This window comes from Triplophysa dalaica, chromosome 4, assembly GCF_015846415.1.
Source record: "Triplophysa dalaica isolate WHDGS20190420 chromosome 4, ASM1584641v1, whole genome shotgun sequence".
Classification (NCBI taxonomy): Eukaryota; Metazoa; Chordata; class Actinopteri; order Cypriniformes; family Nemacheilidae; genus Triplophysa; species Triplophysa dalaica.
The window spans coordinates 21,389,622-21,408,464 of record NC_079545.1 but is presented as its reverse complement, the minus strand read 5'-3'; the positions used below and the strand labels follow the sequence as shown (position 1 = coordinate 21,408,464).

Sequence of the window (18,843 nt, the reverse complement as noted above, 5' to 3'; positions counted from 1 at the left end):
TTCATTGCTTTTTCTTCACACACTCTCTCTCTCTCTCTCCTTTATTTCTACAAAGTTCCTCTCTCACACATCCGTGCATCCGTGCACACACACATCCAAGCTCGCTCACAGGCTCACATTATCACCTGCAACGTTCTGTATTCTGTCCGTGACCCACGCACTGGCCCTGGATAATGTATTCCACTATTATTATTTTATCTGCTAAGAGGAGAAGACTAAAAATGAGCACTCTATAAATCATTTATGGGAGCAGATCTATTAGAGTGCTACGTGATCCGGCATTATCAAATGGTGCTTTTATCAAAAGTACCCACAACTCCTCTCTGAAATATAAAAAATGCACCAAGACTTGAAACGTAAAAGTTTTAGATTGAAACTCAATTTGTGGAGCGGCTGTGGGGAAACCTGGACTTGGAATGCGAGTCGTTTTTTTTTTCCTTCTGGAAAAACTGTTCTGACTGTTTCTTATTGCTCATCCATTTTTTAGCAGTATATGGCGGTCGTGTGTTTCTGAATGCATGTTTTTAAATTATTGCACAGGGCGAATGCAGTTGCACAGGTTTGTAGCTTTGATTAGATAAAGTGAGCCTCTGTTTTTATAACATGCCCCATCGTGCAGGATTTATGGTATGCGATTAGATTTTGACGGGGAAACGAGTGGTTTAGAGAGTTCTTGATATTATAATGAAACTTGAGGCATACAGAGAAAATTTTAAGATTGATTCACCCAAAAATGATTTTTTTACAGTTTATACAGTGTGTTCTGCGCCAAACCAATATGACATAATTAAGTGAATATCCTGTGGAATACTGCAGGAGATCACTTATTTTATTAGTTTAACTGGAAGAAAATAAGACCTGACCTTTTGAAAATAACCACCTTAGAAGTCGATACACATTTATGCTTGTTACTTTGAAATAGGCACTTAAAGCGACAGTTCAACCAAAAATGAAATATCTTTCATGATTTATTCACCCCTTCTTTCAAACCTGTATGATTTTCCTACGGAGAACAAAAAAAAAGATATTTTGAAGAATGTTGGTACCTGGCACCAGTTACCAACATTCTTCAAAATATCTTCTTTCATGTTCTTCAAGTCAAACAGGTTTGAAATGACAAGAGGGTAATAAATGATGACAACATTTTCTGTTTATACCATTAGTGATCAGGCGGCAACATAACACATTTCTCTTACACTTCCTCTCTTGTGTGCAGTCAATGATAGTCATTATCTTTCTATCTTCAGATTAGACATCATTCATGATACCAATTCTCCCTATTGATTGCTCCATACCAATCCAGTAATCCCTTTCCAGAGAAGGAAAAAAGAGCAGATAACAGAGAGGGAAAGGGGTGATAAACTGTGAAGAATAGGTTTACAGAGAACATTAGGTGAATGGGAATGAGAAATGAAGGGTGAGAATGCTGTATATAAAATAGAGCCATTTAAAAGTCAGCTTCATATCCAAACATACGCGTTCAAATGTGATGGCGTCTGAGAAACATTAAACTGTGTCTACAAAGCCATCTTTTCCCTGCCACGTTCATTTATTCTCTTTCTGGATCCATCTACACATCTTCCTCTCTCTCTCCCTAAGCTTTTATTGTTGATGATTATTGCCAGCCTGCTTAAAACCGGACATCTGTTTTGACTGTCTATCAGACAAGAGTTCCTGCCCTTGTGATGTAATCTGCCTCACTGCCAACCACAGATTACAACTGATCTCTTAATCACAATGTGGTGTGGAAGACCAAAAAACTGGTTTAATCTCATCGGATCAGATCCCATACAGCTCAAACCTGTGTGGCTTTCCATGCAGCAAATGTGAAAGCTTACTGTGTGGATTCATGTGTATGAATACAAAGGATTTGGATACTTGCACCACGCTTTAAAACATATAATGTAAATGACATTTCATCACAGAATTTGAAAGCAAGAGGACAAAAATGACTGTATTGTGGTAGCTTCTGGGTGTGAATTTTGTCTTTAGTAAATCAAATTACCTACACGTTGTTATTATTGTATGAAATAGCATCTTCGTGAACTTGTAGTTGGTTGGTTGACAGAATTCTTGGTTTAATGCAATGAAATCTGTACGTAAGTGTCATAAATACGTTCAAATACATTTGAGAGTTACTATGGCAACTTCTCCTATTGTGAGTCTAGGATTAAACATATAAAATACATGGAGACCTACAGCAGCTGTTTTATCATCCTTCAGGTGTAAATGAATGCACACACAGCTGGTTTTTGCTTTTGAGACGGATGCATTGACAGACACATTGATTTCTCAGTGGCTGGTAGATGTCCAGAACCTAAGACTCCAAACCATTACATCACCCCAATAAAGCATTTATTTTTTCGTTAAGTTGGCTAGTGTTTGTCTTATAGTCGCAAGAGAGAATCTAATAATTATTTCCTTGTCTTTCCATCAGCTTTTTGCTCTTTGTTCTCGACAGTTTGTCTTTTCCTTGACATGCACCATCAATGGCTTGCATTGGTCAATGGTATTATTTGTATAATTTAGTTAATAGTTATATGGTATTTTAAATTGGCTATGTGTGTGCTCTAATCATTGTTTTATAAATCTAACGAGTCAAGTGCTTACCCTTGATTCTGGAGTAAGTCTCAATAAATTATTAAAAATGTTTTGGCTTAAAACAAAAGTTTAATTCCAGTCAGAAACCAGTCTTACTCATGATTTAAGTCTTACTGATAAAGTATAAATGTTTATTGATTTTGCCTTTAAGAAAAAAAGATTTGCAGACAAGGAACCACATTAATTTTACACGTCTGTAACGGTAGACGTTATACTTAGTTTGAACTTTCTGAATTCTGCAATATAAGACTGATTAATGGTCATAAATACGGTAATGTGAGGAACAGTGACAGACTTCATTTCCTTTCTAATGCCAACTGTCCAGTGAGGGCACATTTCAGTTATTTTTATTAAAGACGTGTGTCCTTGGGCTAAATGTAAGGACATAAATGCCTTTAAAATGCAGTTTCATTTGATTCAGCAGTTATTGAAAAGAGAACTTTTAACTCAAACGGTAAATTTGAACTTGACTTGGGTCTTCTGAATATTTCATGAATGAAATAAACTCAAAACTTTAATAATGCATAATATTAATAATGCCTAAATATTTCATTGGTATTGACTGAGGATTTTAAAAGGCACAATCCAGGCGACAGATTGAATGTCATAAATTGCCTTGTATGAAGCAAACATAACAGAGCGCTTGTGAAACAACAACAGATAATTTTTCACCTTCTGAGTCATACTGTGTTCTAGAATAGGATATCAATTTTATAAAGGTTGTGTACTACAGAACAACAGAGAAAGCAAACGTCATAGCGATGCCCTCAGCTGCTGTAATCCTCTGGTGAGGAGTTTAATTAAAAGAGAATCTTTAATTAGTCCAGTCTACAGCGACTGACATTCTGGGTGCAGTTGTAATTTGCTGTGAAATGGCAGGGCCGTGCCACAAAGACCACAGGGAGCGATTCACAAACCATTGCACTGTAAGAGTTTGGGATCACTTGCTGTAAACACTAGGGTGCGAAAAGGTTAATATTATACGAGGTGACATGATTTAGTCTTTTGATTGGCTGAATGAGTGAGAGTATATAAGGCTCTTTGATGTTTTGAAGAATACAGAGTAACTACTGTAATGATAAAAATCTAAACCAAGGCATTAAGATGATGAATTTGAAATAGTGAATGTTTGCACTGTAAAAAAACTTTTATTAAAGGGGTCATATGACAAGTCTAAAACGAAAATTATCGTTTGTTTTAGATGTAACTCAATGTTTATATACAATTTAAGGTTCAAAAACGCTGTATTTTCCACATACAGTTTATGTTTGTATCTCCTCTTTGCCCCGCCTCTCTGAAACAGAGAATTTTTACAATGCTCATCGCTCTGAAAAGGCCAGTTAACCAGTGTGTAGTGATTGGTCGAAGACTGCAAGGGTATGACGGAAATGTAACGCCTCTTACTGTATTTGGAAAATCAGGTTCCAAAGCAATTGTACTGACAGGTACGCTTACCTAACTTAGGTATGCATTTGGGTGGTCTTGGTCAAATCATACCACAAACTGACATTAATGTCTGGGGGTGTGGTTACACGAGGCGTTTCAGGTAGGTCTGTGTGAGCATTCGCTTTTAGATAGAATGCAACTTTAAATTTTGCAATTGTACGTGTCTAATACATGCATGGGCAACTTATAACACACCAAAGACAAAGAAAAACACACATTCGTGCCATATGACTTCTTTTAAGCCAGAAAAATACAGTAAAATGATATGTTTGAAAATTACAATTGGATGTTTTTTATGTTCCGACTTCTGCATTTTCAGTCAAATTTCTCAATTTTGAAAGCGTACCTTTCTCACCAATTCGTACCCAGCAGGTATTTATTCATCATTAAGTTGGACATCGTTGTGTCATGATTCTGCCTCTTTATGTCTTGTCTTTCTTGATCTTGTGGGCAGAATCATGGCTGGGCCTCTTGTTATATGTGGAGAGTGACATTTTGACCCTTTTGGCCTTGCATACTCTCTATCCGGTCTCGTCTCTGTTCCCGCCCTCTCATTCCTCATTAGCTTCCCTTCAGAGTTTCATTACCTACACTTGTCACTTGTTAATTATCCTTTGTTAGTCTCCCTATTTAATGCCCTCGTGTTTTCTGTCCTGTGCAGATTCATCTTGTTATGCTTATGTCTTGCTTCCCTGAATGCAATGTATGCATCATGCACTGGAATTATACCTTGCCAAGTGAAAAGTTTGTCTTGATGCCTTGTAGACCCAGTCTTGTCTAGTTTGTAAGTTTTGTTTAAGTTTCCTGCTTTCCCAGTTTTTGTCAACAGGTGGGAAGTCTTTTGTTAGTAGTTAAGCATTTTAGTTATATCCCTGTGTTACTCCCCATCGTGGGCTTTTTGTTTGTTATCGTAATAAAGTTTTAGTTTTTTGTGCACCGCTGCCCTCCGCTTGGGTTCTTCCCTTATCTAGTTCCTGACACATTGGATGCATACTGAAATGAGATGCATATAAAATGCATAAAATTTTCCTGAATTTTACAGTTTTTTTATAAGTATTTTATGTTTTTTATATAGTTAAAATGTAAAATTTCAGAAAAAGATTGCAAATAAACAAGAAAAATGGGGATAACATGTCATTTTTTGTACAATTATTTTTGTTGCCCCAGCTGCCAGAATTTTTTTTATGGGCTGTTTTTACAGTGTATACTGTAGTATGTGTGTGTGTGTGTGTGTGTGTATATATATGTACATATATAAAATATAATACCATCATATAAATGTATACCATATTTCTTTATTTTTAACCATTTTTAAAAACAATTTTCTTTTTCTTTTTACTTCAGTGTTACTTTTTTTAATCACACCATACACAAAATTACAGTATTAACTTCATAGCTTGATTTATTGGCCCGGTTTCACATACAAGGGCTTAAGGCTAGTCCCAGACTAATATGAATGTGTGTGACCTGTTTTAACTCAATATTACTTGCCCAGAAATACCTTAAAATATTGAAGCGACATAAATATCTTAATTCTGTGAAACCGGGCCATTGACTATTAACTTTAATCTGTACCAATGTATGCACTTTTACCATTGTTTTGTATATTTATGCATTTTCATTATAAGATATAGTTCATAATCCGTAAAAGGAGAAAAAAATGAAAATTCTGCAACACAAATACAGATAAGAGGTCGGTGCTATGCAGTGATGCAAACAGTAGCTTGGCTAAAACATCATATCAGGATTATAACACATCTTTTGGGCAATCACCACCAATAATCTCTTTTATAAACTGTCATACCACCTAGCCTTGCTAAACAGTATTACCATAAATTCCCAAGACTTGTCATGGCAAGGAGAGCTGCAGAGATTGCTCTAATCCTGAAATCTGTTGACAGGAACACAGGGAAAGAGGTGGCCCATTTCTGTTTTTACCTTTACACTCCCTTCCCTGTCTCTACTGACACCATGCTTAGACAGTGATGGTCAGAGCTCTTTTGACCTCTACCGCTTGCCTGCCTTAAATCAGTGAAAAAAAGCAAGACATCATCGAGCTGTGATTGCATGTGTGTGCCTGCATGTGTAATTTCAACTTTGACAGCAATTTCTGCCTCAGTTCTGTGTAGGCAGGGTTGATCTCCCAGGAGCCTCCAGGGCAGCTACAGGGTGAGTGTGATGGAGGAGCGAGCGTAACTTTAAAAATGATTGACAGTTTTAGCTGTGTAACGACTAAACCTTGCACTTTTCTCATACACATTTCAATCAAACGTTTTTTCAGTCTATGAATAATTTGGAACGGATATTTAACAATGAATGGGTTGGACAATAACATTAAACTGATGTTTTCTGTTTACACTCACATTTGACCTGAAAACTGCTCCAAAAGGCTGTTTAAAATCAGAGTTTAGATTCTGAAGTTTCTAAATCGAATGAAGGCAGAGTATGTTGCACTTTGCTTGGTAAAAGGCTTTAAACTTAGTATTTAATGCATCAACCAAATTATAACAATTATCAGTTTTGAAATAATGTAATTCAGACAGAGAGATGACAAATAATGCAGAATAACAAAACAGACACCTGAGTTTTGTTTATCTGACAATAATGCACTGAGTGCATTTCTACGCCACAGAAAGCACATTGAAACTCTTACCCACACACAAACATTCAACACCTCAGTGTCAGTAATTGTGTCAGGCTAATTATATGGCCCTATTTCATCCGTCTAATTCTGCACACGTCTCGATTTATACCTCACAGGCCTTTGCTGTAGGACGCCTCATTGAGTTATTTTTACACTCAATGTTTTGAATCTGAATTGAGTTCAGAGATTCATTTGATCCCTCTGGTACATTTGCAAAATGCATCAGTTAACATAATTTATTCTGTTTTTCTATCAACAACATTTATCGAATAGAATCACATATACAAGATTACTTTGTAGACCACCACTGGTCTAGTAATTCTTCATAATTCCTTTTCATTAATGTTGATACAGTACCATCTGTCATAATAAAGAGAAAGCACTAATATTTAAAGAATCTGTCAGAAACATGTTTTTAATTGTTTATTTATTAGGCAAATTACAAACGGTTATGTCTAAATAATATGTATGCACTTATTTATACTCAAATTGAAACTCATTCAACTTCTCTTTAAGGTCAGAAATAAATCAAGTGTAACATTAAACCAATAAAACATATTTTTCTATTAAGGACTACATGTTTTCTGAAGTAAAAAGGCATTGACTATAGTGCTTTACATAAATACTATGTAAAGTATTTTGTGGTGTCCCCCAAGGGTCAATATTGGGCCCTATGTTGTTTTATTTGTATATGCTGCCCTTTGGGTATATTTTTGAGATCTTGAGGCCCATTGTTGTGCCATTCATCCACGACCATCACCTCATGTTGCAGCACGATAATGCACGGCCCCATGTTGCAAGAATCTGTGCACAATTCCTGGAAGCTGAAGACATCCCAGTTCGTGCATGGCCAGCTTGCTTACCGAATTTGTATCCCATTTAAGCATGTTTGGGATGCTCTGGATCGGCGTATACGACACGTGTTCCAGTTCCTGCCAATATTCGGCAACTTCGCACAGCCATTTAAGAGGAGTGGACCAACATTCCACATGCCACGATCAACAACCTGATCCACTCTATGCGAAGGAGATGTGTTGCACTGCGCGATACTGACTGGTTTTCGGACTCCCCCAATACATTAAAACTTCACATTTTAAAGTGGCTTTTATTGTGGCCAGCCTTAGTCACACTTGTGCAATAATCATCCTGTCTAATCAGCATCTTGATATGGCACACCTGTAGGGTTGGGAATCGAAATTCAATTCTGTAAACAGATACATAAGAAAGAAATCAGATCCAAAAAGACAAAACTAAGTGTAATTATTGTGACAAACTATTATGTTACAAGACGGGTGTCACCAGCAATATGGAAAAGCATCTGCGGTTGGTTAATCGTATCGAATTATAAGAATGCACCTTGGTTAATGCGTAGTGCATCACGATAGCCCACACTGCCGTTTTCAAGTGCTCTTCATTAGCCGTCGATGACACTAGTGCGGGGACAAGGACGAAGCCATGTGCACATAAATGTCACGTCATTTTTTTGCAGAATAAAATCATCTTACCTGTTTATTTTATACTGCGACGGGAATCTGATAGTGTATTTCCATTGTTAAATCATTCTACATATTTATTTAATACTGGTTAGACAATATGATAGGGTATTGCCCTGTAAATTAATCCTGCATGTTTTTTTTATTCTGGTAGGGAAATCTGACAAGGTATTTACGATGTACACTTATTTAATGTGTTTATTCTTAGCTGGTAGGACTATCTGACAGGGTATTTTGCATTGTAAAATCATCCTACCTGTTTCTTTTGTCGATGTGGTTTAGATTATATTAAATTTTGCCCTGCAGTAGGAAAATCTGACAGGGTAGGACAATTCGACAGAACACCTTCACATGATGCTACACGTGAGACCCCCTACTCCCTCGCTTTGAAAGAAATGCTCAAACAGGACAATTTTTGTGTTTTCAGCTGTAACTAATGGCACAAAATAAATATTTTTGATCTTGCTTGACTTTTATTGCTTTTTCATCGCTTTAGAATCGAAACTAAGAATCGTTAGGAATCGGAATTGATAAGCAGAATTTAATTTGGAATCGATAAATTGGAAACAACGAGCAACCCTAAACACCTGTGAGGTGGATGGATTATCTCAACAAAGAAGAAGTCCTCACTTACACAGAATTGGACAGAGTTGTGAATTTATTTTAGAGAAATAGGCCAGTTTTGTACATAGAAAAGGTCTTAGTTCTTTGAGTTCAGCTCATGAAAAATTGGGGGCGTAAACAAAAGTGTTGCGTTTATAATTTTTTCAGTGTATTTGCCTGTCAAAAAATTTCTGTCATTTCTTGATTGCCTGAGAGATTTAAAAAATATGGCTGGCTCAGAACTTTCCTTGTCTTAATGAACCTAAGACTGAGATTGTTGTGTTTGGTCGTCCTGGATATTTAAGTGTTTGTGTAGATACTCTTGGTAATTTGGGTTTCTGTGTTCGTCCATTTACCAAGAATCTTGATGTGATGTGATTATTGACATTGCTTTTAAATTTGAATAACAGAATAGTTCTGTTGTAAAAGCTAGTTTGTTTCAACTGAGACTGTTGGCTAAAGTCAAGCCCTACCTGCCACGTAAGGAGTTTAAAAGTGTAATTCATGCTTTTATAACATCTAGACTAGACTACTGTAACTCTTTATATCTTGGTTTGGAACAGTTCAACGCTTAGAGGTTGTCCAAAATGCAGCAGCTTGGCTCTTAACTGGGACTAAAAAGTATGAGAACATTATCCCAGTCTTAGCTTCACTACACCGCCTTTCTGTCTGTTTCAGAATTGATTTGAAGATTTCATTGTTTGTTTATATGATTTTAAATGGGTTGGCGCCTGCTTATTTATCTTATCTTATTTATAAGCTTTTACATGTCAACGCTCCTGTTAAATTGCCGAGGTCCTCCAATCAGGTGCTCCTCAAAGTTTCCAGAACCAGGTAAAAAAAAAAAAGGTAAAAATAAAGGTGACCGTACTTTTTCAGTGGTGGCATCCAATTTGTGGAATAGTTTACCTGTACACATGAAAACTGCTCAGTCCTTGGAGTTTTTAAGTCATTACTTAAAACACATGTAATCCTTGGTTTTTATTTTGAGTTGAGCTGAGACATTGTGATGTTTTACTGTATTTGTATGTATGTGTAGTAGAGTAGGCGGGGCGAGACCGTGGTTCGAGGCCGGTAAGTGATTGTTAATTAGCGCCAGTGGTGCGTGCACCGGCCTCGCACCACGTAGGAGATTGGGAGCGTATAAAGAAACAATGGCGACCGGACCGTCGAAGAGAGAGGACCGGGCCTGAACTTATGTTATGTTTGTATTTATATTATGTTTTGTTCGCCGGCGGTCGTCCGTGAGGGGCCGCCGGCTGTTATATTACTTTATTAAATGTTTAAATGTTTGCCGGTTCCCGCCTCCTTCCTTCCATTTTATTGAGATGTATTACATTGGTGCCGAAACCCGGGAGGAAGGAGAGACATGCTGTCGGAGAGCCCTCGCTGCTGAGGGGCATCGCGGTGCTGAGGAGTTCGGGCAGCGCGGACGAGCGACGTCCGCCAGTGGCTGCCCGAGGCGGTGGTTCTGGAGCGAAGATTCGGATGGGACAGAGAGCTCGCTGCCGTGCTCCTGGGCCGAGGTGGGATGGCGGTCGTCCAAAAGGGAGGGGAGGAGTCAGCGCCGTTGGCCGTGAGCCGGAATCCTGCTGCCAACAGCCATGATGGTGAGGAGCAGGAAACGGCGGACTGACTCGCTGCCCCGGTGCCCTAACACGGAGGAGCCATCGCCAACCGCCAGGAGGCGGAGGAGGATCGGGCCGTCCATCGAACGTCCAGCACCACCGCATAGCACCGCGAGGAAGAGCCTCTCGGCTGGTTGAGGAACGAGCGGCAGCATGTCAGGGAACCGGACTATAATTTTTTTTTTACCTCTCTCCCCTCTCTCTTTCCGGTCGCTCCGAGAGCTCCCGTCCCCGTTGTCTCGTCTCGTCGCTGCATACCCCCCACCCCCCACCCCCCCCCCGAGTGAGGGGGAGGGAGCTTGCACAGTCGCGGGGGTACCCCCCGGCCTGTGAGGGGTGATGGGGGTATGTAGTAGAGTAGGCGGGGCGAGACCGTGGTTCGAGGCTGGTAAGTGATTGTTAATTAGCGCCAGTGGTGCGCGCACCGGCCTCGCACCACGTAGGAGATTGGGAGCGTATAAAGAAACAATGGCGACCGGACCGTCGAAGAGAGAGGACCGGGCCCGAACTTGTGTTTGTATTTGTATTTATGTTTATGTTAATGTTATTGCGCCGGCGGTCGTCCGTGAGGGGCCGCCGGCTATTATTACTTTATTAAATGTTTGTTTAAATGTCTTCCGGTTCCCGACTCCTTCCTTCCATACTTGAATCTTATTACAGTATGATTTACATTTAGGCATTTGGCAGACACTTTCATCCAAAGCAACTTACATTGCTTTATCCTATACATTTTACATAGGTATTTGCAATCCCCTGGGATTGAACCCACAACCTTGTGTTGTTAACGCAATGCTCTTACCACTGAGCTACAGGAAAGCTAAAGTTTGCTTGTTTTTTAAATGTGCTATATCAATAAAATTCAAATGAAATGAAATTGAAATGAAATACAAGTGGATTAACCATTGCAGAAACATACCCAATTATTTGGATAATACCAGCACTGTTAGTTTATGTACACAAACCTTAAATTGGGTGGTGGTCTAATGAATTTGCTAAGCACCGTATATATGAAAAGGGATTAGGAACTTTTAGAGTCCTGCTCTATGTAGATGAAGAGCTTATGGTCTATTAAACAATATTATCCCCAAGATCCCGATGAAGTTTGTCAGCCTTGAGCTGTTTCATCAACATCAAGTCTCAAATCACTCTCTGCTGTGACATGAGAGGCTATGAATTAATAATTCACTCTTATCACAGGTTTATTTTAGGGTAGAGCCCTGACATCAGAGAGCAGATCTACTTCACATTTTGTGACATCTCTTTTAACACTCTAGTGAAGACTTGTGAGATTATTTCTCAGAAGCAGGAAAAATAATACTCTTCATGATTTTACTCCAATTTATGGTAAATAATTAAGACATTACTTAATTTGTAATTTTGGACAGAGTTTATAAAATTGCTGTATCCTCATAATGTATTTCCGGTAGCACTTTACTTGAAGGGGTGTTCATAAGACTGACATGACACCTTATAATCATGACATGACAATGTCATGAATATGAAGGAGATTTTATGCATGTTTTTGACAACTGTCACTTAGTGTCGTTCACTGATTTATGTCAATTTTAATGCAAAGATTGTTTGAGTTGTCTTTGTTGTGACAACTTAACATAAAGCAATGCATAATATTCTGTCAGTGTCTTTGTCATGACAATTTGACATTACCAAGACAACATAACCTGTCATAAATCTGTCATAAACATGTTAATTCGTACCACTGTAGTAGAGATCAAGAAAAGTTTCATGACACTTTTATAAAAATGTAAGCTTCCGCGAAAGTTCTATCAGGAAGACTCCTCACATCATAATTAATTACTGGTTAGCCTATCATCCCTCAACACGTAGTATAAAAGGATGGTACTTACCCTCTCTTTTGTTCGCAGAAACTAACGCATGAGTGACGCATTGGCTCTAATTTTCCGATTATGTCAGTCTAATCTTCCGGCTTGTTTACAGATGTGTTGTTGTCCGTAAAATAATAATTATTTTAAAAAAGATGCGTTGATGTCCCTTCCCGGATTTCCTTCAACTTAGTTATTGTATGCCTACAGTTTAGAAGGTTGCAAAGCGACTTGTTTGTAATATGTTTACACTAGTGGTGGGCATAGATTAATTTTTTTAATCTAGATTAATCTAGATTAATTCCAAGATTAATCTAGATTAATCTAGATTAAAATGGCTCATTTGATTTCTGCCGAAGGCATTCAGAATATGTGTGCTACCCAAATAATGACTAAAAGTAAGTCTGTGAGAACGGGTTTCTCAAGCCAGGTGGCGCATTAGACCAGGGGCTCATCTCCTGTTTCCAAAATGCATCACAAACTGCTTGAGAAAGCTGTTCTACTATGATAATTGGTGATGAAAATTAAATTATGTTCAATAAGATGAACTTGTGTTTACTTCCGCATTAGCTAACGGATGATTTGCGTTTAGGTGGTACTTGAGACTGGAAGAGCTCCTACAGTACATTTACATTTAGTCATTTAGCAGACGCTTTTATCCAAAGCGACTTACAAAGAGTGAGGGAGCAACAAGCGATATGTCATACAGGAGCCATAATACATTAGATCTCAATACAAAGTTACTGGTTTCAACTAAAGCTAGACCAGTACCTGTTGAGAGAAAGTGTTTTTTTAAACCAATTCCGCATTGCACAAGGTGCAAACAACCTTAGTCTTGTCGATGTTTCTATTGGGAAGCTTCTTAAAAATTAATATTCCCTGAAGCAAACCCGACGGCTTCATAGCTGCATCCATGTTAGCACGTCACGTTTGATGCGGTAATTTCACAGTAACGTTATGTTGTGTTCGGACCAAACGCGAATGGCGTGTCAAGCGCGAGTGATTTAAATGTTAATGCAAAGAGCCAATAGACCTACTTGCTGCGCGAATCGCACAAATGAAGCCCTGGTTATGAGATGATGAGGCGGCTTCTGCTTCCGCGAATGACGCGAATCACGCGAGTTGAAAAATCTCGTTCTCGCCCTGTACAGTGCAGTTAAGCTGGTATACATCTGCGCTAAAATATCAAGGTGAAAGTCATCATAGCTTGCGTTGTATAGACCCAGCTCCCAACCCAACTTTGAGAATAGATTAACGGCGACATTTTTTTTATCGCGCGATAAGAGTCTCGGCCCACCACTAGTTTACACTGTTTTTTTTTCATTTTATGGAATAAATACATGTGACTGAAATTTTATTTGAGTGTTGTGTTTAATGGTTAACAAGTGGTTAGGTACGGGGGGGGGGTTTGTTAGGTGGTCTTAAAATATCTATGAATCTTTGACATTGATAATGTCATGTCATGATTATGAAGGTTTCATACCAGTCATTTGATCCCCCTGTCAAGTAAAGTGTAACCGTATTTTCTTTCTCTGATTGGTCCTGATATTATTATGCTGGTTGTGTGTCAGGTGATCCAGCGTAGAGAAGATGGATCTGTGAACTTCTTCAGAGAGTGGGACTCCTACAGAGAAGGATTTGGAAAAATCACTGGAGAGCACTGGCTGGGTAAGTAATGAATGTGTTTGCATGTGAGCATAAACAGATTTTTTAAAGATGATCTTTTCAAGATTAACTTGCAACACCTGCACATTCTTTCAACCACATACTGTGCAAACAGACTATGACAGCCTTTTCACACATCTTTAAGAGGATATTGAAGTAGGAATACCGATCTGGTCTGGTTATCATGGAACCCAGCCCAGTGTTGACTGTAGACAGTAGGATGCTGACAGTAAATCTGATGTGAAAACATAGACCGACTGCAGGAAGTATGGGGCGGACAAACACAATTTATCAAACCTCAGACTCATGGCTACACTGCTGCAATCCCTCTACTGTCTGTAATCCCTCCATGACTGCTTGGCTACACACATCTCCGACTCCGTTGTTAAGGATGATAATTACACTTTAAACCGGGTTTCAACTTTGGTATCAATGTGTGATGATGATTAAACTTGATACCTAAAATGTACAATTTCTGGCGGTGGGGGGTTCTAATCAGAACTAAAAAAAGACTGAATTAGAGCTTAATATGGTATTTCTACATGATCAGAGAATGAACAGAAGCACCCGTTCCCTCGACTTTCCCTCCTCTTCATGTAGTAAGCGGGAATCAAATCAACAAGCAAGCCCAAATTGCTGTGTTTTCCATTTTTTGTGAGCCAAAATGGCTTTTGACAGCCAAAGCTCTATAATCAAGCTCTTAACCTGCAGAGAGGTTTATACTGGAATCATTATTGTGAGTGAGGTTTTTTTTGTTTCTCTCAGTGCATAATGAGATGAGCAGTGGCTTACTGGTCTCTGCTGCCGAGAAAAAGAGAGTATATATGAAACAAATTTAAAGGACACAAGAATGGAACCAAACACACCAAATTGGTAAAATGTGTGCGAGGAGATAGATTGACATTAGTGACCCATGAGAATGTACTGTAAATGTAGATACAGAGGTTCTTCACACCTCCCGGGTGTGGCCAAGAAAGACACGTGTGCCCTAGGGCATACTAATAAATGGAAATTAAATATCTGTGTCTTTTCTACGTTAAATACATTTAAATCAAAGAGACAGACTGTTTGGTTTAGTCAAGTGTGAACTTTCCAACCCCTTTTCCAACTCTCGTCCTCCTTCAACAGACACACATTTTGTTTTCGCCACACACTGTGGCGCAAATGGATGGCTGTCATTGCACTTTCTATAAAGTTTTACTGTTCTGTTCGATCCCCACAGGCTGAGAGAGGCACAGGAGGAGGATGCAGTGTTATATGCTCAGTATGAGCATGGAGAATTAAGATAAAGCTTACATCATGTTCCTTTTACCAATCAAATTCCCTTAATACTTTTATTCATTGTCTTTGACCTCCAACTCATCAAACATTGCAAGCTCATGAGAGTTTTGGTGATGGCAGATGCCGCCCTTGTTGGATGAATCACTGCAGGTTTAGCATCACACAGCAGTTGAATATTGGAAAACAGAGCTCAGCCTGTTCAGATTGAGTCTGCAGTCTGTGCCAAAGTGGAAAAAATGTACGCGTTCAAAAGTACAGGTCTGCCAATATTTCAGAAGCCAACTTTTATACATAGATTATTTTCACATTTCCTTCAGCATTTAGTTGAATGTGTATTGGACATTGCTTTGCAGTACCCCCATTCCACTGAGTTTGTGAGGAATTATGAGCCGCTTAAAGGAACTGTTCACCGCAAAATGAAAATTCTGTTTTCATTTACTCACCCTGAAGCAGAAATTACTTTATAAATGTCTTTGTTTTGTTGAACACAAAAGAAGACATTTTGAGGAATGTAGGAAAGCAAACAGTTCTGGGGAACGTTCTCTTTTCATTTTTCCTGCTATGGGAGTCAATCGTGGCCAAGGACTTTTATTTTGACCTTAAACGTTTTTTACAGCTTTAGATAATTTACTTTAAATAAAATTTACAATTAATATCATTCTATGAGAAATAGAAAGTTTCTGACTCTAGGGACCAGACAATTGTTTTTTTATTCAACTTAGATGCTCTTAGGAGATTCAAAAACATTAATATGCTTGGATTTTTTTTTCTGGCTATTTTAAAGTTGCCTGCTGCTTGAGTTTGTATGTGGAATACAGTGTCAAGTAAAGCCAGACTGAGGCCAGCCCACATATCTGTACTTTTTTGCATCTGTTTCTGAACCTGCTTGTTCGCTGTTGTCTGGAGTCTCAAAAGTAAAGAGTGTCGAATGAAACTTTAAATCTCACTTATGTTGTGTATTAGGAGAGAGAACATCTACTTTTATAAAATCGCTGCAGTTGACTGCCATTGAATACAAGTGTACCATTATACTTCATTCATATACTCAACACTCGGATCTCTTGTCTGTCCTCAAAAACTTTGCTCTGAAAATGTCACTCATCCCTGCTAATCGAGCACAGATTAGAATTAACTTTTTTTTCGGTGCTAGTTAATACTGGTTAATCCACATGTGAGATATAATTAGAGATGGTACCGAACTCTGTACTTTTAAGGGCCTCAAACAATTTAATTCGGTACTATCAAGTATCGATTCACATGAAAGCAATCGGTGCCAAATATCGGGTCCTGAGAACGCATCAGGTGCTGCGCGAGAGCAGGTGCATAAGAGAGATAAATAAAGCAGGTTGTCCTCCAAATTAATGTACGACATGTAAATAAACACTTGACTCTACATATGGTTATCATATCTATATTATTTTGTTCACTTGTTCTTGTTTAGAAAATATAAGGATACGCTCCAATTAAGGAAATGCGCGCTCAGACGTATCAGGAACGAACACACTTAACAATGCGCCGAACGATCAGGTCTTGTGTTTTCTCTGTGTTTTCTGTCCACCAATGAATAAAATAATCTCATGAAGTTCAATAACAAAGTTATTAGTGACAGATGCGTTAGAGCAGTAAAAACACGATAAAAACAAATGATGGAAAGAGGTGAGTGAGGCCATCAAGGTGCAGTTTGAAGCTGTTAACAAGTGCAGCATAACTTTATATACAGTGTAATACATGTTACTCTGTTCAAATGTATATTAAAAAACAATCTGTTAATTTCAGTAATGATGCTGTTAAAAATAGTTTTTGTTGACGATTTAAATTTTGTTTTATGTCATATTATCTAATGGTCTACTAAAGGTGGAGGCCTCATTGTTTATGTCAATTATCACACAGCATAAATAAGTGATATGTGTGTGATGAGGAAATAGAATAAGCTGGTAGTACTGATAATGCTTTAGTTATTTCTATAGTGTTTGCTTCTTTGTGTGTTTCTTGTTCAGTGTGTACAATGTGAATTTGAGAGGTTTGGACTTTGGTTTAGGGGAAGGGTTAGAGTTAGTACCTAGTTATCACCCAGTTATTAAATGTACTGTTAAAAGTACACAGTGCAGTATGTACATGGGAAACAGGTCTGTAAAAAAAGTGCTTCCGAAAAAAGAACTGTTTGGTACCGTACCAAAATTCTAGGTACCGTACCGGTACTGGTTACAATGTGAGCAGTACCTTACCCTAGATATAATGTGTATGTATATACACCATTCTGTATAGAAGGAAAAACATGCTGAGCAGTCATTATAATCCTGCTAAAATAGAATGAGCAAAAACTAGTCTGAAATTGGTCAGACTGGCCAAGTAAAAAAGAACTGTATAACCACAGTCAACAAACTAGACCAAGCTTTGAGACTACCAAAGATTGGCAAAGCAGCTTTAGCTTGTTTAATCTGTTTATTTTATTTATTTTCTACAAGGCTGATTATCAGCTCATGCCTGCAAGGTAAAGATTATTACGGGATAAAATGAAAGCCAAACAACATCAGAATTCAACAAAGTGAAATCATTCAGTTCTTTTTTTAATTTCTGTGATCCACCTGATTCCATCAGTAGGAATATGGGGGAGGAAGAAGCAAAAAAAATCATGCGTCAAATAGGAGAACAAGTTTTTCATTATACATTTTTTATGAACTAAGGGATTCAGTGAGTCATGAATCAGATGGAGAGTAAAGGAAACAGTTAAAGTTAACACTAAGTCCACATTTAGGAGAGAGTCAACTTTTGTTTTAATCCATGTACTTAATTGTATAACTTGGACACAAATAAATTCAAATATGTTTTTTTAAAGACATTATAAAGACTTCTGGCTGTAGTAGAAATATCCATGTAAGGTTATTTGTTTTTTTCAATATATAATAAAAAGTTATAATATATAATAATTTAATAAATTACGCTTGTCACATACACTCCTAAAAATAAAGGTGCTTAAAAGAATCTTCACAGCGATGCCATACAAGAACCATTTTGGTTCCACATACAACCATTCAAAGATTCTTTAAAGTTATCTTTCTTGCCTTTTCATAATCCGAAGAACCATTTTTCGCCACAAACAACCTTTTGTGAGACAGAAAGATTATTTGGATGTTATACGTTCTTTGTGGAACCATTTAGACAAAAAGTTATTATTATAATCATGCTGTGAAAATTTGATCTTGTTTTTAGAATAAATAGAATGTATTATAATAGAACAGAATAAAAATCTACTTTATCTATGTCAGTTGATAGCACCTAAATAGTTTTTATATATTTAGATATTAACACCCTAAAGAACGTCTTGGTTACGTCTGTAACCTCAGTTCCCTGATGAAGGGAACGAGATGTTGTGTCGAGAACGACAGATGGGGTTCGCCATTTAGAACCAATCAACTCTGACTACTATAGAAAAGGACAATGAAATTTGCATGCCGGTCTCCGCCACCGATGTCCGGTATCAAACGAAGCCGACGTGCGGCATTCATTTACCTCTTGTTTTGAAGAGCCTGAGAGCTTCTCAAGACTGAAGCAGAATACGATACGCGTTTGTGGCATAAGGGAAACAACGTCTTGTTCCCTCCATCAGGGAACTGAGGTTACATACGTAACCAAGACTTTCC

The 18,843-nt window shown here is 38.1% G+C and overlaps 1 protein-coding gene across 2 annotated transcripts in view; it reads left to right on the top strand.

Annotated features, from left to right (window-relative positions):
- The window catches only part of fibcd1b (fibrinogen C domain containing 1b), a 79,355-nt gene that overhangs the window by 39,419 nt on the left and 21,093 nt on the right, over positions 1-18,843 (top strand). For both annotated transcript variants that reach the window (XM_056747340.1, XM_056747339.1), the window contains one exon: positions 13,828-13,924. In XM_056747340.1, coding sequence (XP_056603318.1) covers positions 13,828-13,924 — 97 coding nt within the window. The remainder of the gene's footprint in view (positions 1-13,827; positions 13,925-18,843) is intronic.